General features: G+C 40.2%; 1 protein-coding gene across 1 annotated transcript in view; it reads left to right on the top strand.

Moving 5' to 3' along the window:
- The window catches only part of dnajc7 (DnaJ (Hsp40) homolog, subfamily C, member 7), a 74663-nt gene that overhangs the window by 17905 nt on the left and 30738 nt on the right, over nt 1-26020 (top strand). The window contains exons 2-9 of the mRNA XM_069906840.1: nt 7574-7662; nt 8360-8484; nt 11610-11723; nt 12950-13024; nt 13734-13852; nt 17647-17800; nt 23705-23869; nt 25449-25540. Of these exons, the coding sequence (XP_069762941.1) occupies nt 7574-7662; nt 8360-8484; nt 11610-11723; nt 12950-13024; nt 13734-13852; nt 17647-17800; nt 23705-23869; nt 25449-25540 (933 nt within the window). The remainder of the gene's footprint in view (nt 1-7573; nt 7663-8359; nt 8485-11609; nt 11724-12949; nt 13025-13733; nt 13853-17646; nt 17801-23704; nt 23870-25448; nt 25541-26020) is intronic.

Here is a 26020-nt window from a genome sequence, read left to right as displayed (position 1 = left end):
TTAAAAGTACTGCAACCGTACGGTCTATGCCCAAGATGGCGCCACTTCTGATCAGCAGCAGCCACATGGGATTACAGATTCCGGGGAAGCAGAGGACTGATGCGGGGCACCAGAAAATGAGGAGACCACTCCCTGCTGGAGAAGGAGAAGCAGAGGAGATGACCCATAGGACAATGACAACAGCGGGGAACCAGTGAGGGACTCTGAGGTTGAAGAACACACAGGCTTTGGGCTGTTGACAATTCAGTGTGAGGAACCCCTGCAGGCTTTGAGCTGCTGGTGACTGCAGTCGAGGCATTGACACTGGGTTGTGGAGTTTTGGAGACTGGTTCAAGACTGGCTGAAGGGGCACCAGATATTGGAACTGGGATGCAAGTGGGTGCCGAGGGCGCTGACGGGTTTCTAATCGTGTTGGAGATTCGGATCTGGAGCTTGGGTTGCTGATGGTTTGGACTGGACTCTTATGTGACTGCAGGAGTACTGGAGATGAATCCGTGGACATGGTGACTCTGAGGGGACTCTCTTTTCCTTCTCTTGCTCGGACTTGAGAGGCACTTCAGGCAATTTCTGCCGATGACGAATCCGTCTTCCTTAACAGCAGATGAAAACAAATTTTGTATAATATTGCACTGTCTACGTTACATGACAATAAATTGAATCTTGGATCATCCTTCCTACAGCCCCCACCCACTCTTATCCATGCAAGGAGTAAGAATCTCAGATTTGTGAAACGAGATCAAGAGCTGAGGGTCCTCAAGCACTGTCTCTTGGATCCCATTACCTGCCTCTCCTTCAGTCACATCCTCTTGTCCCTGACCACAGACAGAATTTGAGGCAGCCATTGTAATAGGTGTGACTGTCTCCTAAAACAGTGTCCAGGTTCCTCTTCCCCCTCCCTGATGTGTCACAGTAAATTTGAAGCTCAGATTCCAGGTCAGCCTGAATTCCTCAAGCAACCAACACTTGCTGCAGATGTAGTCATCATGAACCACAACAGACTCCACCTGCTCCCACATCATGAAATGACTATACATCACCTGATCCTGCATGCCTACTTTATTTAATTAACCTCTACCACTACAAAAACCTCACAGAAGCCTCTTGAGCCAAAGCCTCAAAGACCCACTCCTAATTGAGTCGCTCACACTAGCCGCTCTGCTTGAGCTTCCCTTTGTTTTATTTGTAACTGCCCCTTATCTGTGGTACTCACTCCAACCACAACTTATTGGAACTGGGACGTGTCTTGCTTGCTTTCTCTTTTCAGTGTTTGTCAGGAATTCTTTGAACTCCTTGGTTGACCCATCAACCCCCTCTCTGTGCCTTCTCTTGTATCTGCAGGCATTGCAAAGCTTTTCCCACCATCTGGGGATGCAAACAATCTTTCCAGGTGAAGCAGCCATTCACTTGGACTTCCAATCTAGTACACTACATTCATTGTTCATAATATGGTCCCCTCTACACTGGAAAAACCAAACAGAGATTGGGTGATCATTTTGTAAAATATGTACACTCGGTCTGAAAAGTTCACTCTGAGTTGCCTGTTGTAATTCTCCATTCTGCTCCCAAATTACCTTTTGGGCAGGTCTTCCTGCTCTGTATTTTGCAACATGTATATTCTTATGTCTACATTCTCACTCTCACTGGACCCATTCACTCATTGACGAGACAACTTTGTTTACACCCTATGACCATGGTCACTCCAGTTCTTCTCAGATATTGTCCCTAACCACCCCCTTACTTACTTCTCTCCTTCCCTGTTTTGATTAAGTGCCTAGTGTCTAAAATGTTACTTATGTTTCTCTTCCCACAGATGTGATCTAACCTGAGTTTTTTCCGTTTTATTGTCAATGGGAGAAAACATTACAGATAAAGGGAGGGATAGAAGAAATGAAGGGAATATCTGTGATAGGATGGGAATCAAGATTATCCAGGTGTGTATGTGCCATTTAATGGGTTACTGGTTTGTTAATGGTTGGTTTAGACCAGGGTTGGGCCACCACTGCCCGGCCATCTCCCTATAACTTTTGACGCCCTCGCTAATCAAGAACCTATCAATCTCTGCCTTAAATACCCAATAATGGCCTGGCCTCCACAACTGCCTGTGGCAACAAATTCACAGATTCACCATGCTCTGGCTGAAGAAATTCCTATGTATGTATGTGTTGAGTTCCCTGATCAATTGCCTGAAGTTTCAGTTGTAATAAATAGAAATTGGCAATCAATTTGAGAGAGTGCCTTGTGCCTGTACTGAAGTATTTGGTAGTGGTGGGAAATTAATTGCAGCCATTTAATCATGTGTATTGCTTTAAATAAACTTCCCAAAAGCACTCCAAAATGATATTAGCAAATGGAAGCAAGTGAGATTAATAACCACATATACGTAGAAAAGATGTAATGGAAACATTGCATCAAAGACCATTTTTGTTTAGCCTCCAGCAGATTGATTAGAGAGCAGTTATTCTTGTTTCCAGGTTTAAGTTCAAGTTTACTGTTTACAAATTTACAAGTTCAAGGTACAGTGATAAATTTTGTTTTGTGACCTGTCCGGCTAAACATCTTGGTGCAGCAGTACAGAGTGCAACGGTAGAGACGTCAGTTGGAACAGAGCAAAGACAACATAAGTTTACTCTTGTGAGGCTCATTTCAAAAGTTTGATAATGACAGGAAGGAAACTCCTTGAATCTGGTGCTAGATAATCGACAGCTTTAAGCTAGTGACCTGTCTTAGTCTTCCAACATCAACGTGATGGCCAACAAAGTGTACCAGTGCCTCTACTTCCTCAGAATCTTAAGGACCTTTGGCATGTAAACTACGTCCATTAACAACTCCCACATATGCACCATTGAAAAAGTTCAAAAGTTTATTGTGATCTCGCACTCCTGCATCTTTCCTGTAGGTGGATGAAGAGAAAATGTGGCAGGTGTGGGATGAGTTTTTTAATATGTTCCCTACTTTTCCAAGGGGGAAGTGTGGATGGAGTCGATAGGGGTTTGTGTGAAGAACTGAGCCATGTTCACAACCCTCTGCCGTTTCTTACGGTCATGGGTGGAGTAGTCCCATGCCATTGCGGTGATGCTCCCTGTCAGGGTACTTTCATCATCAGGAATAGTTGCTGCCCCTCCACCATCAGACTCCTCAACACAAACTCAATGAGAGACTAATTTAAGGATTCTTGCTTGCACATTATGTATTACTGAATATTTATTTTCTGTATTGCAGTTAGTTTGCTTACATTTCTTTCTTTGATTACATTTCTCTTTTGTATATGTATCTTTTCTTGAGTACAGTTTACAGTTACTAATAAGTGGAAATTCAGAGTTGCATTTGATGTCATGTATGTACTCTGACAATAAATCTGAACTTTTGAACTTTTTCAATGGTGTATATGTGGGAGTTGTTAATGGACGTAGTTTACATGCCAAAGGTCCTTGGGATTCTGAGGAAGTAGAGGCACTGGTACACTTTGTTGGCCATCACGTTGATGTTGGAAGACTAAGACAGGTCACTAGAGATGTTTACTCTAAGGAGCTTAAAGCTGTCTACTATCTACCTCTGTACCATTGATGCAGACTGTACCATTGATGCAGACTGTACCATTGATGCAGACTGTACCATTGATGCAGACTGTACCATTGATGCAGACTGTACCATTGATGCAGACTGTACCATTGATGCAGACTGTACCATTGATGCAGACTGTACCATTGATGCAGACTGTACCATTGATGCAGACTGTACCATTGATGCAGACTGTACCATTGATGCAGACTGTACCATTGATGCAGACTGTACCATTGATGCAGAGCTCCATCCCTTTTCTGCAAGTCCATGACCAGCTCCTTGTTCTTTCTGACACTGAGGGATTTCAAATGTCTTCTTGTCATAGTTGCAATTTTATGCCATGATTCAGCACAAGAATGCACGGTACTGAGAGGCAACATATTTGTGAATCATTTGTGCCAAAGAAATCTTTTAAATATTGAAAGAGCTCAATGCTGGGAGATGCCTCTTTATTTCATTGCTATTAATCACAGAAGGCTTCAGTGTCAACAGTTAATGGTATACTCACAAAGTTTATAAAAAAAAAAGGTCTTTAAATCTGCATTCAATTCAGGTAGAATCTATTCTGGGTTTTTGCTGTTGATGTGTGAGAGATCATCTGTTCCTTCCACTGAATGTTCCTTTCAGAATTCTCCCAAGAAGTAATACAATAAAAGTCAAAAATCAGACCACCTGAGAATCCAGACTTCTAAACTCTCAAACTTTTTAAATTTAGCGGGCTTTTGTATTCGTGTGTGCGTGCATAAGTGCCACAGATGCACAGAAGCTGCAGAAAGGAACAAATTAATATTTTTTTGTTTATAAACAAAACTTTTTTTATATAAAATATACTATCAAAATTTACCTGTTCATCTTTTCTTTATTCTTCTTACTTTTGAATTTTTAAAGTACTGCTCGAGAATCTTGAAAATCCAAAAGTTCAGACCAACCCAATCCCCAAGCAGTCTGGATTTTAGGACTTACTGCATTTGTAAAACAACTAAGTAAAAGATAGAGCTGTTGAGGAATTCCATGGAAAGCCATAATATTATTTATATTCCCACTGAGTTATAATCAAGTATGACACTAAAGGCTACCCACACTGATCAAATACAATTTGGCTGAAGCATTGCCTTTGGATTTGAGTGGTCTCAACCCTTTACCAACGTGTAATTTCTCTGAATGTATTTGTCCATATAATTTTGAAAGCCGCAATTTCATAGGATTTTGCAAAACAAGTTGACGTGAAGATAAATGCTTGCTGAGTTAACTCTTAATAGCACTGTCTAAAATGGGGCCAGAATTATGTTTTTTGGGTTTTATGTCTATGTTTTTTTTTCTTTGGCTTGGCTTCGCGGACGAAGATTTATGGAGGGGGTAAAAAGTCCACGTCAGCTGCAGGCTCGTTTGTGGCTGACCAGTCCGATGCGGGACAGGCAGACACGATTGCAGCGGTTGCAAGGGAAAATTGGTTGGTTGGGGTTGGGTGTTGGGTTTTTCCTCCTTTGCCTTTTGTCAGTGAGGTGGGCTCTGCGGTCTTCTTCAAAGGAGGCTGCTGCCCGCCAAACTGTGAGGCGCCAAGATGCACGGTTTGAGGCGTTATCAGCCCACTGGCGGTGGTCAATGTGGCAGGCACTAAGAGATTTCTTTAGGCAGTCCTTGTACCTTTTCTTTGGTGCACCTCTGTCACGGTGGCCAGTGGAGAGCTCGCCATATAATACGATCTTGGGAAGGCGATGGTCCTCCATTCTGGAGACGTGACCCATCCAGCGCAGCTGGATCTTCAGCAGCGTGGACTCGATGCTGTCGACCTCTGCCATCTCGAGTACCTCGACGTTAGGGGTGTGAGCGCTCCAATGGATGTTGAGGATGGAGCGGAGACAACGCTGGTGGAAGCGTTCTAGGAGCCGTAGGTGGTGCCGGTAGAGGACCCATGATTCGGAGCCGAACAGGAGTGTGGGTATGACAACGGCTCTGTATACGCTTATCTTTGTGAGGTTTTTCAGTTGGTTGTTTTTCCAGACTCTTTTGTGTAGTCTTCCAAAGGCGCTATTTGCCTTGGCGAGTCTGTTGTCTATCTCATTGTCGATCCTTGCATCTGATGAAATGGTGCAGCCGAGATAGGTAAACTGGTTGACCGTTTTGAGTTTTGTGTGCCCGATGGAGATGTGGGGGGGCTGGTAGTCATGGTGGGGAGCTGGCTGATGGAGGACCTCAGTTTTCTTCATTAAGATCAAATATCCGACTACTACAAGGAAGGAATAATTTTTTGATGAGGAGCCTTCCATTTGGCTTGCAGTTTAAACCACTACTAATCCATGTGCGAGTCTGGGATTGCAATGATGCCCTCTCATATTACTATTTCTAATAATATAGATGGAGTTCTTTCGTGTTTCATACACTTGTCAAGGGCAAATTACTTCACCCAGACATTTTTATTCCAGCTGATAACAAAGTCATTTAGAAACATATCAGTTGACAATTTCCATTAGGTTTCATTAATTTTCACCTCTGAAAATACCTTGCTTAATTTTTGTTATGATCAGATTCTTTCCAATTTGACAGAGAATTTGCTGGAAATGTGAATCACATTCTAAAACAGTTCACCTGCAGTACAGTTGGTGTAAGGAGTTTGTACGTTCTCCCCGTGTTTGTGTGGGTTTTCCCTAAGGGCTTTGGTTTCCTCCCACAAAACATACTGGGGGGAGGGGGTAGGTATAGGTTAATTAGGTGTAAATTGGGCAGCATGGACTGTTACTGTGTTGTATGTCTTTTTAAAAAAAAATTAAACTTTGCTGGTAGGGTTCCTCAAAACAAATTCATCTTTTACTTTTGGTGCTCATGTAGAGAGCACATATTGGCACATTTCCAGCAAGTATTGTTTCAATTCTCAATTTATAACTTTAATTTTCCCTTCGCATCTGAATTCAGTTCCTTGAGTATCAGACATTGCTGTTGTGATTTTTTTGGGGGGGGGGGGAAATAGTTGATGAGCTTTCAAGGACTAAAATCTCATGCACTTCTAGTACCACTTGGGATGTTGGTCTCGTGGAGTCAATGGCTTGATGCATAATTGGGATCCCACCTGTCCCAGCTCACGCGCTCGCTCTTTCTATCATCTTTCTCGTGCATTAGCGGACTGCAAATTGTGAAAGGTTGCTGATGGTGTCTAGCATCAGCATTGAAAGATCTAGACATGTGGAACTTTGTGGATACATTGGCCTCCATTGCTATTGATGATCTATTTCTCTGGTCTGACTCTATTCATTTTATCAACTGTTCCTGAATTTGGGGCCCATAGGCAATTGCCCGTTGTGGTCACACTGAGAAAACATTGTCAGGTTGGTCAAGAGTCTTCTGTTTCTTAGCACTGGAAAGTGGGAATTTCAGTGCAATGATATCAGAGAGTACATTCAGGACAGGCTGGTTTCTTTCTAAAATAACATTCTTGGTCCAGACTGAAGTTAATTACATAGTTCAATTACATTAGAATCTTTTGAACATTCAGGAACTGACTGGGTTACAAATGACCTGACTTAAGGAATCTGACTTTATGCTAATTCTCCCATACATTAAAAAATCATTATTCACGTTAGTAATAATTGGTATTCATTAATAACTGGGTGTAGGATACATTCCATTAGTTTAATTATGGGTAGTGTTCGGGTAATTAATCATTTAGTGTATGCAGAGTGATGCAATATGGAATGCTATTGAAAATGGACATTTCTTATAAACCGAAATTGGCTTATGGGAAAGTTCTCAGGAGCAGAATTTAGGTCATTGGAACTAGGCAGAACAACAGTTCAGCACAGACTAGCTGGGCTGAAAAGCCAGTTTCTAGACTGTAGTATTCTATGGAAACATTGCATCACCAGGAACTGTACTGCATTTTGTTTTGTTGAGTAACTCAACCCTGAAGCATGTTTAAAATTCTTTAGAGAATTTGAAAGGCAACAATGGATTACATTGGAGGGGAAGAATTGATATCATGCTTCTAATATAGAAAATGAAAGCTGTCTTAATTTTGCAGAGAGGCTGAAATATTTAAAGAACAAGGAAATGGATATTATGCAAAGAAGGACTACAATGAAGCATATAATTACTACACAAAAGCAATAGGTAAGGATATGATGCAAACTGTTACAGTAAAAGTCCGAAAATCCAGACTCCTCAAAAACTCTTGGCCACAGAAGTACTGCACGAGAATCCCGAAAATCTAAAAATCCTGATCAACCCAATCGCTAAGCAGCCTGGATTTTAGGCCTTTTATTGTATTTGATGCCATTACAGTGGATTCAAAGGGAACGTAGATTTTAAATGGATGCAGCAGTCCTGTGTTAAAGCCTGGTCAATTAAAACTACTCCTGTTGTTCTCTGGTGTATTTCTTTTCAACAGTCATTTGTAAAAATAAAAGTAGAATGATTAGACTCTCTGGGGCATAACTTAAAATCTCCTCTTTGCTTTCGTAAATGTGTTTCATTTTGATAGCTTTAGGTCGTTTTTGGTGGCTGCCACTTAGAGCTGTCCTGATTGAAGAAGAGCTGAGATGGAAAAATATATTTTGGAAAGGCATATGAAGACTTCGTCATCACCACATTGTGTCATTTCCTGCCCTTGCTCTCTTTCATATTGAACAAAGAACAAAAAAAACTATTGTTTGTGGCTCTTGATCAACAGATCATAAGGGCAACTGTTCCTGTAAATCTTCCCTTTTAAAGATTTAAAGATTTAAATGGATTGAGTCAAAATTAGTGTTGATTTTCATACAAAGAATTAATTTTGGAATTTCTTTTAAGCTTTCTTTTATTTTCCCAGATATTTGCCCTAAAACTGCCAGTTATTATGGCAACCGGGCAGCTACTCTCATGATGATGGGTAAACTTCGGGAAGCCCTTGAAGATGCACAGCAGGCTGTGAGACTGGATGATACTTTTGTGAAGGTATGCATGCATAATTAGTCTGAAATGTAGTAATGGTTGCCACTGAACCCCCTTTTTTCAAATAACATGAAATACTTCCATGAAATTCATCAGTATTAAATATTTTACGTTGTAAATATAGAAATCTGTCGTGTTGAAATCTGCTTGGGGGTTGCCAACCCAGAAATATGTGTGATGGCTGAATGTATTTGCATTAGAAAGGTAAGCAAGGAAATCTGTGCATGCTGGGGTTTAGCGTGGAGCAAAAAAGTGCAACTTCCATAGGTAGTAAAAAGCAGTCGACATTTCAGGCCTGAGCCCTTCATCAGGTGTGTCAGAAATCGCGCCCCCCCCCCCCCTTTCACCTTTTTATTTGTGCATCTCCCGAATGAAGGGCTCAGGCCCGAAATGTCACTTGCTTTTTACTTCATTGTGAATTATTTTTGGAATTGGTATTGAGTCACTTCCTCAAAGCCTGATGCTTATTCTAAAAATAAGCCCTGCACATCTGTTAAGCTTTTATAAGTAACATCTGGTTTTGTTTTTGACGTGGATGTTCAAGTTAGAACTTCAATATGGAACATGGATGGGAGGGGTATGGAGGGAAATGGATTGGGCTAGGTAGAATAATAGGTTGGAATAGACAAGAAGGGCCAAAGAGCCTGTTTCTGTGTATAATGTTCTATGGCTCTATTGGGATCAATCTCATTTTTATTAAGCTTGTGTCTGTTTTGCACTGAATTAGGCAAGACATTTTCTGGAAAGTAGCAATGCTTTTAATACACTTGTTAATTATAACTTGCTCAAAAGCACAGGAAAATTCTCTTGTTTGATCTGCCTCAATGTATAAATAATACTGATTCAAAGCTAGTAACGACGTCAATCATTCCAAGTACAGATTTTGATATGCATCATTTATCGCTTCACATTTCCCATTTCTATCACCACTGATCCCAATGCTAAATCCTAGCACCACCAAAGATCAAAGGTTGATATTCAAGTTATGATAATAAAATGTTTGTTACTGGCCAGCATTCTGGTTCATTATTCAAAAGCCTTGAATTCAAATCTCATGAGGATAACTGGGTAATTTATAACTGCATCATTCATGTAAGTTTTATTTGAACATTTTATTTAAGAATTTTTAAAACCACCTCCATGTATACATATTCAATAAAACTAAAAATAAAAGTAAGTACAAATGTGGGTGTGATATATAAAAACCTTCATCCCTCCCACCGACCCGACCCTAAAGTATCAAAGAAAGGAAAGAAAAAAAAAGTTAGAATGTCAAAAAGAAATATAAATCTCAATTCAAATAATAATGGAACTGAGGGTTACCAACAGGATGGGCTTTCATACGGTCCTTCAAATTTTTCAAACCAACATTGTAAATATGGGCTCCATATTTTCAAGCAAAAAATGATATTTATTATGTAAATTATGTTATTTTCTCAAGTGGAATACAAGAACGCAATTCAGCATGCCATCTCTCCATCCACGTAAGTTTTTAAAAAGAAGGTAGCTTTGTTAATGGTAACCAGGAAAACAACAAAATTGGCTTAAAAGAAACAATCTAATTCACTAATCTCATCCAGAAAAGGAAATCTGTTGCACTAGATGTGGCATTGTAGTAGAACTTGAATAAAATGGCATTGCCAGCAAAAGCTATGAATAAATACATTTTTAAAAAGGCTGAAATGCTTATACAGTACATTCCGAAAAGCTTGGAACTGGACGGTTTTCAGTTATTGGGTTTTTCCATTTATCGGAACAAAACCGGAAAAAACCCCAAAACAGCACAATAGCATAATTAGTCACCCTCCCCACCTCCACCATTTGTCCTCGACACCTCGCCACTGCCGCCGATCCCCGACACCTCCCCCAACTGCCCAGGAGCCCGAGGTCCTTGCTCCTGCCTGGGAGGCCGCTCTCCTTGATGACATGGGGACAAAGTATTCTCCCGACCACTTGCAGCAGGGAGACAGCAGCATGCACTTCGTAAACCAAATACAGCAGAGGATAAGAAAGAAATGGAAAAAGAGAGGGGAGGGAGTTATCTGAAACGAGGACAGTCGATGTTCTAATTTCTCCCCATGTGCTGCCTGATCCGCTGACTTCCTCCAGTCGCTGCTGGCTCGAGCCAACATCCAGCTGTTCAGTGTCTGTTTTCCCAGCTGGTTATGAGCTCTGTGGTTACCAAACTGGGGCCAACAGCATCAGTCCCCATATGGGCTAGTCAGGTGATAAATTTTTTTCCACTTGTGATGTCAGGTCGCTGCCGCAAAAAGTTAGGTTAATGGATCATTTCAGTTAACGCAACTTTGGATAAGGGGAATGTTTCATGAACTAACAACTTCACTGAAGTTCTAATTGTACCTCTAGTTTATTCTAAAATGGTGTTTTGTGTCGTTTCTTACCATCTTATGTCATTACCTCTTCATGAGATTCTGATACATACCAAAAAATCTATTTGTACTATTTGTCTTGGGATTTCATTACTGCCTTGAAGGAAAAGGTGGTGGGGAGAAATTTTTCACAAAAGACTTTTTCTTTTGTTAGCAGTTCTTGTTCGTGTTGTGAAACACTGCTAAGTTCTGGTCATCTCATTATAGGAAGGATGTAGAAGCTATGCAGAGGGTGCGGAGGAGATTTACCAGGATGTTACCTGGATTGGAAAATGAGTCTTATGAAGCAAGGTTAGCAGAGCTGGGAGTTTTCTCTTTGGTGTGTAGAAGGATAAGAGGAGACTTAATAGAGGTCTACAAGATTATGAGAGGCATAGATAGGGTAAACAGCCAGTGCCTGTTTCACAGGGCAGGAACAGCAAACACCAGAAAATATATGTACAAAGTGAAGGGAGGAAGTCTAGGGGAGACATCAGGGGTAAGGTTTTTTTTACATAGAGAGTTGTGGGTGTCTGGAATGCCTTGCTGGAGGTTGTGGTGGAGGCTGAAACATAAGGGACATTTAAGAGACTCCTGGACAGGCCCATGGATGGAAGAAAAATAGTGGGTTACAGGATAGGGAGGGTTTAGTACTTTTTTATTAAAGGAATATATGGGTCGGCACAACATTGAGGGCCAAAGGGCCTTTACTGTGCTGTAGTGTTCTATGTTCTCTATATTCTAATGTTCTTATTTTAGGGTCACCTACGAGAGGGGAAATGCCATCTTTCTTTGGGGAATGCCATGGCCGCGGGCCGGTGCTTTCAGAAAGTTCTGGAACTAGAAAGTGACAATGCTCAGGCACTTTCTGAGGTAAGGAGCACATAACTTGTAAATATCTCCAACATTTTCTTTACCAAACAAACTTCACTCAAAACTTTTAGATCACTGCTCATATTCACTGAAACTCGTATTGGGTTACTTTGATGCAAGTGGAGTGTTAATTTAATGCAGTGGTTTTCACACTGCCCCCTAAACTCACATTCCACCTTAAGCAATCCCTATGTCATAAGTTCTCTGTGATTAGTAAGGGATTGCTTAAGATGGTACATGAGTCAGAGAAAAAGGTTGAGAACCACAATTGCTACTGAAATATTTTGCTTGATAAAAATTGTCATTGACCCATTTCCTTTGGAGTTCTGAAACCGTGCACATAACGAGTCAATTAGTCAAAACAGTGGTTTTCAAACTTTTCCTTTCTATCCACCTTACTAATCACCAAGCACTTGTTGCATAGGGATTGCTTAAGGTGAAATGTGAGTTTAGGGGGGCAGTTTGAAAACCATTGATTTAATGTAACCATCCACCATCAACCTTTTTTTCTTAAATGAAAAGGGAAACGAGACATTTTTATTCAGCTTTTGTAAGATGAGACCCCTGGGACACAGAAAAGAGTCTGTGTTTCTAGGTGCATATTTACAGAGGCAAATAACAACCTTTAAATTATATTGAGCTATATTTCTGGAAGTCATTAGTATACAAAATCCCAAGCTTCCGTGGAATTGGGATGTCTGCATCCATTGATGTCACAAAGCAAAAACACAAAGATTTTTCAGGGGAGTGGTAGAAAAAATGGAGTGAAGGATGGAGATCGGTCACCTTTTAAAATTTAGACATACAGCACGGTAACAGGCCATTTCGGCTCATGAGCTCGTGCCGCCCAATTACACCCAGTTGACCTCCAACCCCATTCGTTTTGAACAGTGGAAGGAAATTGGAGCATCTGGAGGAAATCCACACAGACACGGAGAGAACGTACAAACTCCTTATGGACAGTGATGGATTTAAAGGAGAAGATTATGGGCTTTGATGAAAGAGAAATGTATTTAAACATTTTAAGTGTCGACAAATGATTTCTGTTTCTTTTGTGCAGACCTTCTCTCACATGCTCTGCCTTTTTTTTTACACACAGTAATCTGCATGTTAATATCTGGTGGTACACAGGACTTTGTTGCCTAATATTGTATGGTAGATCTAACCTGTATATGAATTTAACATTATAATGGACCTTCAGTTTAAATGTTCTATTCTTTCTCCAGCTGAAGAGTGCAGAAGCAGTATTGGAGTATGAAAGGATAGCTGAAGTTGACTTCGAGAAAGGAGATTTCAGAAAGGTGATCAGTTATAAATTAATGATATTTATGAAGACAGCATAAACATTTCTTTAATGTTATAATATTGAAGCATTCAGCAAATCAAAAGTTGGATCAGGACATCTGGAAATGCATGAAGAGTCAAATAAATCTTGTGTACTATTTGCTGGTTTTTGCAAATTGATACAAGAAAATTTCCATACAACTATTGCCAATCTTGGTTTTCAAGTATTTAGCCTCTTAAATGCATCCTTCATGCTCTGCCAAAGTTGCTTTCAGTTATTTAGCATTGCTCTTTCTAACTGGTTCGTATAACCTCCCTCAAAACTGCACTCGTTCTTTATTGAGTCAGAACTTTGCCCCCGTTACCTGTAGCAGCATCAGCAAGTTGTACAAAATTTGACCCATTGGCGTCTGGAATCAGATTTCCAAACCAATATACAATTCATAACCATTATTGATCTTGGGGATTGAATGCATGCAACCAAAGATTAATTTCTATTCAAATGGATGGCCATCAAAACATGGCTCTCTGTTTTAATTATTTTAGAAAAATTCACTTCTATCCACTATGTATTTAATGTCTTTAACTTTTCGAGTGTAATCAATTCATTCTTAGTTAATGAAAGATTAATTGGAATTTTTGTGCATCTTCAATCTCACTTTCAATTCTGATTAAGGAGTTAATTGACCAGTGTGCTGTATCACATCTCTCCTTGACTTGTCTCAGGTTGTATATTGTATGGATCGTGCCCTTGAATTTGCTGCTGTCTGTCACCGCTTCAAAATTCTTAAAGCTGAATGTTTGGCATTACTTGGTCGCTACCCAGATGCCCAATCAGTGGCAAGGTAGATATTCATCATTTTTGAGTACTGTGACTTTATGAATGTAACTTTTGCATTTTTTAAAAAAAATCTCCAGCTTTCACAAGGGATTTTAGTCCTGGGGACAAAATCATGTTGGATTGTAAGCAGGAATGCAACACAAAATTTTGAAGACACCGTGATTGAAGTAAAATACAATGCTGAAGAAACTCAACAGGTCAAACAGTGTCCTTTATATAGTAAAGATAAAGATACTTAAGAAATTATTTGGTCTTGAGCCCTTCATCAAAATGTCACACTTTGATGAAGGGCTCAAAGCCAAAACGCTGGTTATGTATCTTTATCTTTGCTCTAACAGGAACACTGTTTGACCTGTTGAGTTTCTCCCTCATTGTGTTTTTACTTTTTGCACTTTAAGCATCTAGATTAACATCAGGCATTCACAGGTCAGTTATACAGTTTTAATTTGTAGAAGAAATTTTTTTTTTAAATCTGGCTCAATCACCGAAGACCAAAGCACTCTGCACCAACGTGACCTTCAGTTTTCCCCTCACTCCCCACCCTAACTGCTGTGGATGGCTTTTACTTTAATTTCAAGGAAAACTAGACATTAAATTTAAGATAATACAAATTAAAATGAACAAAGGCAATTGATGTAGCAGGAAAAAGCACATTGCATGTTTGTTACATCATAATAATTGATGGCAAAAACAAAATACTACAGATGTTAGAAATTTGAAATGATGGGACTTTCTGGAAATATGTATTACGTCAAGCATCATTTGTGGAGAGAGACACAGGGTTAAGGTTTAAGATTAATCATCTTTCACTTCAGCTGATAGTATTAGGAAGATGGAACAGACAGAGAAAAAGACCATATAGAGACTTGATCATGATTATTATCTAGAGACCCATGTTCTTAATTATCATGCTCTGTTCTAATGTCTTCGACATTCAATTAGCCTGCAACTATTCAGTGATATGGCACAGGCAAAGAATGGCTGATATGTCACAGCAGAAATATTTAAAATATATTTAGAAACTCTGGAAATTATAGGCCAGTGAGCCTGACATCAGTAGCAGGTAAATTATTGGAAGGGGTTCTAAGAAAGCAGATATACAATTATTTGGATAGCCAAGAACTGATTGGCTTTGTGCATGGTAGGTTGTGTTTAACCAATTTTATAGGTTTTTTGAGGAAGTTACCAGGAATGATGATGAAGGAAAGGCTGTGGATGTTGTCTACATGGACTTTAGTAAGGTCTTTGACAGGGTCCCACATGGAAGGTTAGTCAGGAAGATTCAGATGCTAGATATTCATGGTGAAGTAGTGAACTTGGCTTGACAATGGCTGGACAGGAGAAGCCAGAGAATAGTGACTGGAGGCCTATGACTGGTGGTGTGCCTCAGGGATCAGTGGTGGGACCATTATTGTTTGTCATCTATATCAGTGATCTGGATGATAATGTGTTAAATTGGATCAGCAAATTTGTAGATGACACTAAGATTGGATGCGTTGTGGACAGCGAAGAAGGTTTTCAAAGCTTGCAGAGGGATCTGGTCAACTGGAAAAATGAGCTGAAAAATGGTTGATGGAATTTAATGCAGACAAGTGTGAGATGTTGCATTTTGGAAGGACCAACCAAGAAATGATATGCACAGTAAATGGTAGGGCACTGAGGAGTGCGGTAAAACAGAGGACTCTGGGAATACAGATACATAATTCCCTGAAAGTGGCGTCACAGGTGGATAGGGTTGTAAAGAGAGCTTTTGGCAAATTGGCCTTCGAAAGTCAAAGTACTGAGTATAGGAGTTTGGATATTATGGTAAAGTTGTATAAGACATTGGTGAGGCCAAATTTGGAGTATTGTGTCCAGTTTTGGTCACCGAACTACAGGAAAGATAATAATAAAATAGAAAGAGTGCAGAGAAGATTCCGTAGGATGTTGCCTGATCTTCAGGAATTAAATTATAGGGAAAGGTTAAACAGGTTAGTACTTTATTCACTAGAGCGTAGAAGAGTGAGAGGAGATTTGATCAAGGTATTTAAAATTGAGGGGGATTGACAGAATAAATGTAGATAAGCTCTTTCTACTGAGGGTAGGTGAGATACAAACCAGAGGACATGGGTTCAGGGTGAAAGGGGAAAAGTTTAGGGGGAACTTAAGGGGGAAATGTCCTCACACAGAGAGTGGTGGGAGTGTGGAACGAGCTGCCAGCTGAAATGATGAAGGTGGGTTCAATTTTAACATTTAAGAAGAATTTAGATAGATACTTAGATGGGAGAGGTATGGAGGGCTACAGACTGGGTGCAGGTCAGTGGGACTAGGCAAAAAAATGATTCAGCACAGACTAGAAGGGCTGAAGGGGCCTGTTTCTGTGCTGTCATGATCTATGGTTTAGAAAGTTGCTAAACTCTTAGGAATCAAATGAACCCATGTGGAATTTTAACAAAATAATGCATGTTTTATTGAAAATTTTGCCCATCATAGAATATGCAAGCATCACAAAAAGACTATTGTAATGTCAATTTTTTTGTACTGTGGCAACTGAGAATATTTATAATCAATCTATCTTTTATGTTCATTAACTCTGCTTCATGTATACTATTGTAAATTATTTTAGCAACATACCTCTCTGGCTGCAGCAAGTCAGAGTTTGGTGCATGTGAGCATTGTACAATGTGTATGATGATAAACCCGCTGTCATCATTATCATTTACTGAAAGCTAAACTGTCAATTTTCTCTAGAATCTTACCAGTTCCCTTAGAATAAGATTTCTAGTTGGTTAAACAAGAATCCCTGATGTCTCCCATAAACAGCACAGTACAGGCCCTTCGGCCTTTGTTGTTGTGCCAACCTATATATTCCGACCAAAATAAAAAAAACTAAGCCCTACTTTGAAACCCTCAGTTTTTCTTTCATCTATGTGCTTGTTAAATGCCCCTAATGTTTCAGCCTCCACCACCACCCCTGGCAAAGTATTCCAGGCATATACAATTCTCTGTGGAGGGGGGAGGGGGGAGGGGGTGGGACATACCCTGATATCTCCCCGAAACTTTCATTGCTTCACTTTGCACAGATGTGCTCTGGTGTTTGCTACTCCCACCTAGGGAAAAAGTCACTGCTGCACTCCAACGGCAATGTTCCATGTCGATATTCTCGATGGTGGGAGAATTTTGCCTGTGATGTACTGGGCAGTGTCTGCTACCTTTTGCAGGGCTTTACACTTGGGGGTATTGGTGCCTCCAAAAGAGTAAGTTCTATCAAAAGTCCAGTGGGAAAGGTCGGTGAAAATGTGCCACTCAGAGAGTGGTGGGGGGGGGGGGGGGGGATCCAAATAAAATAACAGATGAGATTTGTTAATTATTCAATCATCTTGACCACAGATGCAGTTAGGTTGAATCATTAAATTTATAAAAGACCAGAACCGAACACAATATTCTAAGTGTGGTCTCACCAGAGATTTCTAGACCTGCTGAGTTTCTCCAGCACATATGTATATTGCATCCAATTAGTTAAACCGCTCTGATCTTTAGCAGCATCCTGTCATCCTTTCCTTTTTCCCTATACATTCAATTTCCTTTGCAGAATCATTAAATTTGCCGCCAGTGCCATTTCAAATCATACTGCAAAAACAAATTTTAATCAAAATTCTCTGAATCTGTGCCCTCACCTTACTGACTCCATTCTCAACAGGACATGTTTCTGCACTTCTACACTATCAAGTTCACACTTGACCTCTGTTCTCGTGCCAGCAGCACCAGCATGTCCATATAACTGGGACATCACCAATGATTTGTTTGTTTTTGTTTCAGTGATATTTTACGCATGGATTCAACCAATGCTGATGCTTTGTACGTGAGGGGACTTTGCCTTTACTATGAGGACTGTATTGAAAAGGCTGTGCAATTTTTTATCCAGGCTTTAAAAATGGCACCTGATCATGAAAAGGCTCGACTTGCATGCAGGGTATGTACTGATTGCCTACTACGCGACCTGGAGGCAAAAGGTGGACTGTATTCTATTTGCAGTAATTGTGTTTTTTTAGTAAAAAGATTTTTCTTCTGAAAAATGAAATGCGTAAAGTAATTAGAGTTCTTTTAAGTGTCTGTCACAGGAATGATGAGATGTATGCCGTGTTGTGAAGCCCGAATTAAAGATCATCTCCAAGTTTTGAAAGAGAAGAGAATGAAATTGGCAAGCTTGGAAGAATTTATCAGGAATGTTTTGATAAACTGAATTGCAACTTGCATTAATTTTTCAACTTTTCCTAATGGTGGGATTATGCAACTCTGATATCATGAAATAATAATTTTGAATGCTGCTATGCCTTTGCAGTTTCAATTCAGCACATCTATTTAGAACATAAAACAATTCAGCACAGTACAGGCCCTTCAGCCCTTGTGTTAACCCATATATCCCTTCCTAAAAAAAGCACTAACCCCTTTATTTTCCTTTCATCCATGTGTCTGTCTAAGAGTCTCTTAAATGCCCCAAATGTTTCAGCTTCCACCACCATCCCCGGCAAGGCATTCCAGGCACCCGCAACTCTCTCTGTACTTTTTTTTTAAAGTTACTCTTGTCCTGTGGTGTTTGCTGATCCTGCCCTCAGAAACAGGTACTGGCTATCTACCCTATCTATGCATAATCTTGTAGACCTCTACCTCTAAAAGTCCCAGCACTGCTAACCTTGCCTCATAAGACTTGATTTCCAATCCAGACAACATTCTGGTAAATCTGCTCTGCGCCTTCTCCATAACATCCACGTCCTTCCTACAGTGAGGTGACCAGAACTGAACATGAGAGTGGTCTTACCAGAGATTTGTAGAGTTGTAACATGACCTCTCTACTCCTGAATTCAATAGGCCTTCTTAACTATTCTATCAACCTGTGCAGTGACCTTGAAGGATGTATGGATTTGAACCCCAAGGTCCCTCTGTTCATCCTCACCCACAACTAACTGTAGTCAGCCTTTTTGTTTGTCCTTCCAAACTGCATCACCTCACACTTATCTGGATAGAACTCCATCTGCCACTTTTCTGCCCAACTCTGCATCCTGTCTATATCCTTTTGTAACCTTTGATAACCTTCAGCTCCATCCACAACTCCTCCACCTTCATGTCATCCACAAAGTTACTGACCCATCCTTCCATCTTTTCATCCAGGTCATTTATAAAAATCACAAACAACAGGGGCGCCAGAACAAATACCTGCAGCACTCCATTAGTCACCGACCTCCAAGCAGAATACTTTCCTTCCGCTTCGACTCTCTGCTTTTTTCCTACAAGTCCATTTTTTATCCGTACAGCTAATTTTCCACTGATCCTGTGACTCATGACTTTTTAGATGAGTCCTGTGAGATTCCTTGTCAAATACCATGCTAAAATTCATCTAGACCACATCTACTGCCCTACCCTCATCAATTTCTTTCGTTACCGACACAAAAAAACTCAATTAGACTCGTGAGGCGTGGCCTTCCCTTCACAAAGCGATGCTGACTATCCTTGAGTAGACTGTACTTCTCCAAACGCTCATAGATCCTATTCGTAAGAATCCTCTCCAATAGTTTGCACACCACTGACATAACACTCACCAGCCTATAATTCCCAGGATTTTCCTATTACCTTTGTTAAAACAAGGGAACTACATTTGCCATTCTCCAATCCTCCGGCACCTCCCCTATGGCCAAAGAAGATTCAAAGATCATAGCTACTGCCCCAGCTATCTCTCCTCTTACTTCCCAAAGCAGCCTGGGGTCTATTGCATCCGGCTCCGGGGGCTTATCAATCTTGATGTTTTTAAGAAGATCCAACGCTTCTGCTTCCTTAATCTCCACATTGTCCAGCTCGTAGGCCTGTTCAATTTCAACCTCACTGATCAAGGACCTTTTATTTGGTGAATACTAAGGCAAAGTATTCATTTTGGACGTCCACAGCCTCCTCCGCTCCCAGGCACATGTTGCCTCCTTTATCCTTTAGCAGCCCCACCTACGCTTTAATTCTACATGCCAAGGCCTTCTCATGCCCTCTTTGAGCTCTCTTAAGTCCTTTTTTAAAGCTCCTTCCTGGCTACCATATACTTCTCATGAGCCTCTCCTGTTTCCTGCTTCCCATATCTAATATATGCTTCCTTCTTCCTGTCAACTAGTTACCTCACCTGCTTCGTCAACCACGGTTCCCCTTTCCTACCATCTTTTGAACCCTGCACAAGTTGTCCTTAAACTTCCTCCACATTATTTCTGTGTTTTCACCCTTAAACATGTTTCCAATTTATTCTTGCTAGTTCCTGCCTCATCCCTTCATAATTAGCCCTTCCCCAGTTAAGCACTTTCCTAGTCCTTTTCCATGGCTATATTAAAGCTCAGGGAATTGTGGACACTCTCGCCAAAATGCTCCCCCACCAAGAGGTCCGCCACCTGACCAGGTGCATTCCCCAGAACCAGTATGACCTCTACCCTCATCAGCTGATCTACGTACCGTGTCAGGAATCCTTCTTGAACACACCTGACAAATTTAGCCTCATTTATCCCTCTTGCAGTCAGTAGGTGCCAGTCAATGTTTGGGAAGTTGAAATCACCCATAACTACAACCCTATATTTCTCACACCATTCCAAAATCTGCCTGCTTATCTGCTCTTTGGTGTCCTGAGGGCTATTTGGGGAGGCCTATAGACTACTCCCAGCACTCCCTTCCTATTTCTGACTTCCACCCACACCGACTCAGTGGACCCTCCCTCTACAGTGTCCTCCCTTTCATTGCTGTGACACTAGTAATGCCACTCCCCCCCACTTCCCCTTTTCCACCTCCCATCCTATTTGAAGCACCTAAACCAAGTGACCTGCATCAGCCAATCTTACCCTTACTCCAGCCAAGTTTCAGTAATGGCCACAGCCTCGTAGTTCCATGTACAGATTCATGCTCTAAGTTCATCCCCTTTATCCCAAATACTCCTAGCATTGAAATAGAGACATTTCAACCTCTCTAACTGGCCACATTTATGTTTTTCTCCCTGCCTGTCCTTCCTCACCAACTTGTAGCAAATAGTATCATGCTTTTGTCCTTCTACCCTAATCTCTGCCCTCACATTCTGATTCCCACCCCCACCCCCCCACCAAACTAATGTAAACCCTCCCCAACAGCTGTAGCAAACCTGCCTGCTAGGGTATTGGTCCCTCTGCAGTTCAGGAGCCATCCTTTCCTTATGAGCCGAGGGGCCAGTCTCTGTGTCGGAGATGTGACCACCACAACTTGTCCCCGGTGGCTACTTTCTTCTCCCCTCCCCCCCCCCTTTACAGTATCTAAAACTGTATACCTGTTGAGGGGAACGGCCACAGGGGTGCTCTGCACTGTCTTCCTCTTGCCTCTCCTGACAGTCATCCAGTTAACTGCCTCTTGACTTTTAGAAGTGTTTGTTTCTATTGCCTGGGAAAATCTTGGTGTGAAGAATCGAGTGACAAGAGCTCGTGGTTGTATTGGAGCCTGCTTGATTTTCTGAAAAATATGCAGTAGATAAGGAAGCTGATCAGCTCTTCAAATCAACATTAGATCTAAAATAAAATACAAAATGTTAAAAATAATCAAAATATCAATTATAAAAACCTATCTAATCTCAATTAACAACTTTCAGTCAAGATCTCGCAGAAAATGCCTCGTGGACTCAGAGCATTATCTTTTGGACAATTTTACTGAAACAAGTAAAAAACTAACTAAATTCCATATCTTAAAATAGCTTTAGCTGTGGCGAAGAAATATTTTGCAATTACTTGGAAATCTGACTCCCCTCTACATAGAGCACGATGGAAGACAAGTGAACAGTTGTATTCCAATGAAAAAAATCACATATAATTTAAAGAACAAATATGGTGTATTTATAAAAATATGGCAACCATATCTGGATTATATAGGGGCCCAAATATAATAATTTAAAAAAAAAAAATGTGTTACTATTCTAAAAATACAAGTGACCTCCCCACACCCCCAAATGAAAACTTTTTTTTAAAACCCAACTGTAAGCCCTGACAATATACGGATTTATACTGTGAAGTGCATGGGAGGGAGGGGTTGTTACGTTTTGTAAGAAAAAGTTATCAAAATATATTTTATATATATATATATTTATCTCTATATCTTGAAAATGGAAAATTTTGATGTATATTTATAGAAAAAAAATTTAGATCTTGCAGAAAGTGTTGTATCAGGTGTTCATCCAAAAATTTTTATTTACGATTCCAGGATGAACACTTTGGGCACTGCAATACTGACCATTCTCTGTTTCCTTACATTTTTTTTAAAGGGTATAAAATTGGCACAGGGAAGGCAAATCCCATAGCTCGTTCTGTCTTTCTCTTGAGATATTTCATAGCATTTTAATGCAGAAAAAAAACCAAATTGATAATCCTTAAACTTAGATACATTATGTCTAAGTATAATGAAATCAGCTTTGATGCATGAATTTTGGATAGAACACAATTTGGAGGTTTTAATTTTAAATGGTGGTGATGATTGGATGTGCAGTAATTGTAGTAAACCCACCATTTTATGATTATTTACCAGCGAGTTTTGTGAGATGCTAACCAATAAATGTTCTATTTGTTAAAAGCATTGTTACAGAGTTACAACCAGATTCTGTGGAAAGCTTCGTAATATCAGCAATTTTGGCGTAAATGCAGAAATAGGCATCATGTTTTGCCAATTAGAATTATTTGAGTCATTTTATAACTTGGGAAAATTGGCTATGTATAACAAAAAAAAGAACCATTTTCTGTTCTCACCTTGCATAATCAAGCTCAATGTGTTTAGTAGCAACTTGTGCACTGAGGAGTATTTTCTCCAGTAATCCTATGTGGGTGAAATGTATGTTATCTCAGATGAGTCCCAGTGTTCTTTGTTTTGAATTCTGAAAGTACAATCAATTGACACTTCTCTTTGAGTCTTTTGAATGGGAAAAGATTTGGCGTGGTTAGCGAGGCAGTTAGCCCAATGCCTTTACAGCTGTCTGTAAGGAGTTTCTACGATCTCCCCGTTATGCATGGATTTTCCCTGGGGGACTCCAATTTCCTCCCATCGTTTGAAATGTACTGGGGGTGTAGGTTAATTGGGTATAAACTGGACAGCATGGACTTGTGGGCCAAAATGGCCTGTTACCGTGCTGTGTGTCTAAATTTAAAATTTAATCTCTTTAGAACAATAGCTCTAACTTTTTATTTTCCTTTGGTCATATTTGTCACACTATAGAATACCCTTGTATTTTTATTTTTTTAAGAGTATCCATTAATTTCTGCAATTGCATTCAGTGGCTGTAACTTCATTCCGTCACTGGCTTCCCAATATCAGGCCCTGGCAACATGAATGCCAGAAGCTACAGTTGCATTAATTCCTGCCCTGGTTCCTCAACAATGAAGCAGTTATCACTTCAAGATAACCAGTTTCTAACATTCATTTCATATGAATAGTGTGAGGGGCTGAATTAAAATCTCAAAGAATGGATAGTTATTCCGATGCTGGGAAAAAGGAGGAAAGGTTCATAATTTGGGTTGGAACCCCTATCAGAACTATTGGTTCTAACCATATTTCAGGGGCCTGAAAATAGACTGAATGTGAATGAACCATTTTGGTGATGATGGACACTTTTTTTTTCCTTAAAACTTTTCCTTTTGGCATGTGTTCAACAATTGAGTTTTTCATAGAAAGGAAAACAATGGTAAAGTGAAAAATTATTTGACGTGAAGAGGTCGCACAAAATCAGTGAACCGGTGCGGACTCGAAAGGCCAACATAGCCTGTTTCCGCTCCATAAATGGTTATATGGTTATATGATGTTGCACATTTGAACTGAAACAGCAATGAGGCCCTCTTTGTTTCCTTTCTGCAAATAGAATGCTAAAGCTTTACGAGCAAAGAAGGAAGAAGGGAACAGAGCTTTTAAAGAAGGATCTTTTGACAAGGCATTTGAGCTTTACACAGAGGCACTGAAGATCGATCCAAATAACATCAAAACTAATGCTAAATTATACTGTAATCGGGGGACAGTGGGCTCCAAGGTAAGTTGTTTTTATTTATAGTTGTTATGAAGCTTGGGTGATCTATGAATTTCTCATTTGCTCATTTTTGAATAAGGCAAATTCTACAGACCAAGTTTATCCCAGAAGTGAGCCCGTGCTTCACATGTGTTAGGTGATGTCAATTAGTCCAATGATGTGTGGAGTGTGTAAGCCAGTGGTTTTCAACCTTTTTTCAAATCGCATACTTCCTTAAGTAATCCCTTACTAACCACAGAGCGCCTATACCATCGGTCACGCAGTTATATAGCTGCAACTGGATACAATCGTCACACAAAATTTTAATTTCAATTACAATTACTGCCTTTTAATCAAAGAAATTCCAATTAAAAATGTGACATGGGTCTCTGATTTGAACAGTTTAAATGATCTGAACACAGGGATGCAGCACTCTGTGAAGGGCAACAGAGGCAGTCTTTGAATGTTTTAAAGGCAGGGGAAGATGCATTTTGATAAGCAAGGAGGTGTGAGCATCACCAGGTTAGGAGTTGATCAAAACAGCTGGGATTTTAAATGACATAGCAGCCTTGAGAGGCTAAGTGGTCTATTCCTGTTCCTAACGTCTGTAGTCGTACATCCATGTAAGTACAGTTTTTTAAAAAAACCAGTGTACAGCACCTACGGGAAATGGTAGGTGCAGATATGCAAATTTTCCAGTTGCTTGAGACTTCCTCTTTCAATGCCTAACTATCTAAAATAGAATGCCTAAATAATGCCAGCATTAAGGATAAACAGTTGAAAAGGCAAAGTGCAAAATGTAATTTGAAGAAAAAAAGCAGTATTGTAGACCTTAATTATGTAAAGTTCACTTTAATCGGGTAATTTCCGTAACTTACAAAATGTAAATTTAAATTTGAACCTGATTACTGGCACTGTAACAGCATTGTGCTAACCGCTACGCTAACCATGGTGTCATCATAATTAACCCCACCTCCCCCAAGTTTACAAATAAAGCCTTTCTACTATACTTAATAATATACTAAGAAAGATAAAGACTTTTACTAGGCAGGGTAAGGCATCCCAGTGGCGAGTTCTTCATCCTGGGCATCGCCATTTTATTTGGACACAACTTTATCCCAACATCTGCGGGGTGCTCCACTGGCTGAATGTTTGCTCCTATCTTTACCGAGGAGCTGTGTGTTGCTTACCTTTACAATTTTAAATTTCTGTTTAAATTGGAGACCGGGTTGGCGGAGCGGTTAGCGCCACACTGTTGCAGTGCCAATCTTCGAATCTCGTGCTGTCCGTAAGGAGTTTGTATGTTCTCCCCGTGTCTGCTTGGGTTTTCCTCCGGGTGCTCCAGTTTCCTCCAACCCTTCAAAATGTATAGGGGGGTTGTAGGTTCATTGGGCAGCATGAATAAATTTCAATGTATTTATTTCCTCTTTTCTGCCAGCTGCTTGGGGTTGCCAGTTGGTTGAATTCTGGATAACGAGGATTTTACCAGATAATGTGATCATCGGAAAAGTTGTAGCAAAGAAAATAATGGTTTTAAAAATTTCTTGTGTGTTTAAAATGTATTAAGAAAGATTAAATTTGCTGATTGGCACATATTTTACAGCTCAATAAGATGCAACAAGCAATAGAAGACTGCACAAATGCAATAAAACTTGATGACACGTATATAAAGGCGTACATGAGAAGGGCACAGTGGTGAGCAGCATGTTTGTTCGATTGAATTTCAGCATTTAATTGTATCTTGATGTGAATTTAGTTTAACCGACAGGGTCAGTGGACATTGGACCGAGACTTCGAATTTCACTATGCGCTCTGCTGTCAGACTGTGACTGTCTCAGGTTTTGGACTTGAATTTAAACAAAAACATTGGGATAGAAATTGTTCTTGTGTTGCTGCCATCAAATGTACAATAAAGTGGCAGCCACATGTTGTATTCCACTTTGAAGAAGGAATCCAATTGCAGTAGCAGAATAGAACTCTCCATCACAATCAATGCACATTTGGAGCTGGTGACCAGGAGCTAAGTTATTTCTTGGCATTTTAACAATAATACCCATGTAACTAGTTTTTTGAATGGGACTGACGGTCATAGAATTGTCATAGAGCCAAAGCAACACGGCAAATGTCATACAGCACAGAGCAAAAAACAAGTTGCTGGAGGAACTCAGTGGGTCA

The sequence above is a fragment of the Narcine bancroftii genome, chromosome 12, assembly GCF_036971445.1.
Source record: "Narcine bancroftii isolate sNarBan1 chromosome 12, sNarBan1.hap1, whole genome shotgun sequence".
Taxonomy (NCBI): Eukaryota; Metazoa; Chordata; class Chondrichthyes; order Torpediniformes; family Narcinidae; genus Narcine; species Narcine bancroftii.
Note: the sequence above shows the minus strand (reverse complement) of the source record. Positions and strands in the feature narration are given on the sequence as shown.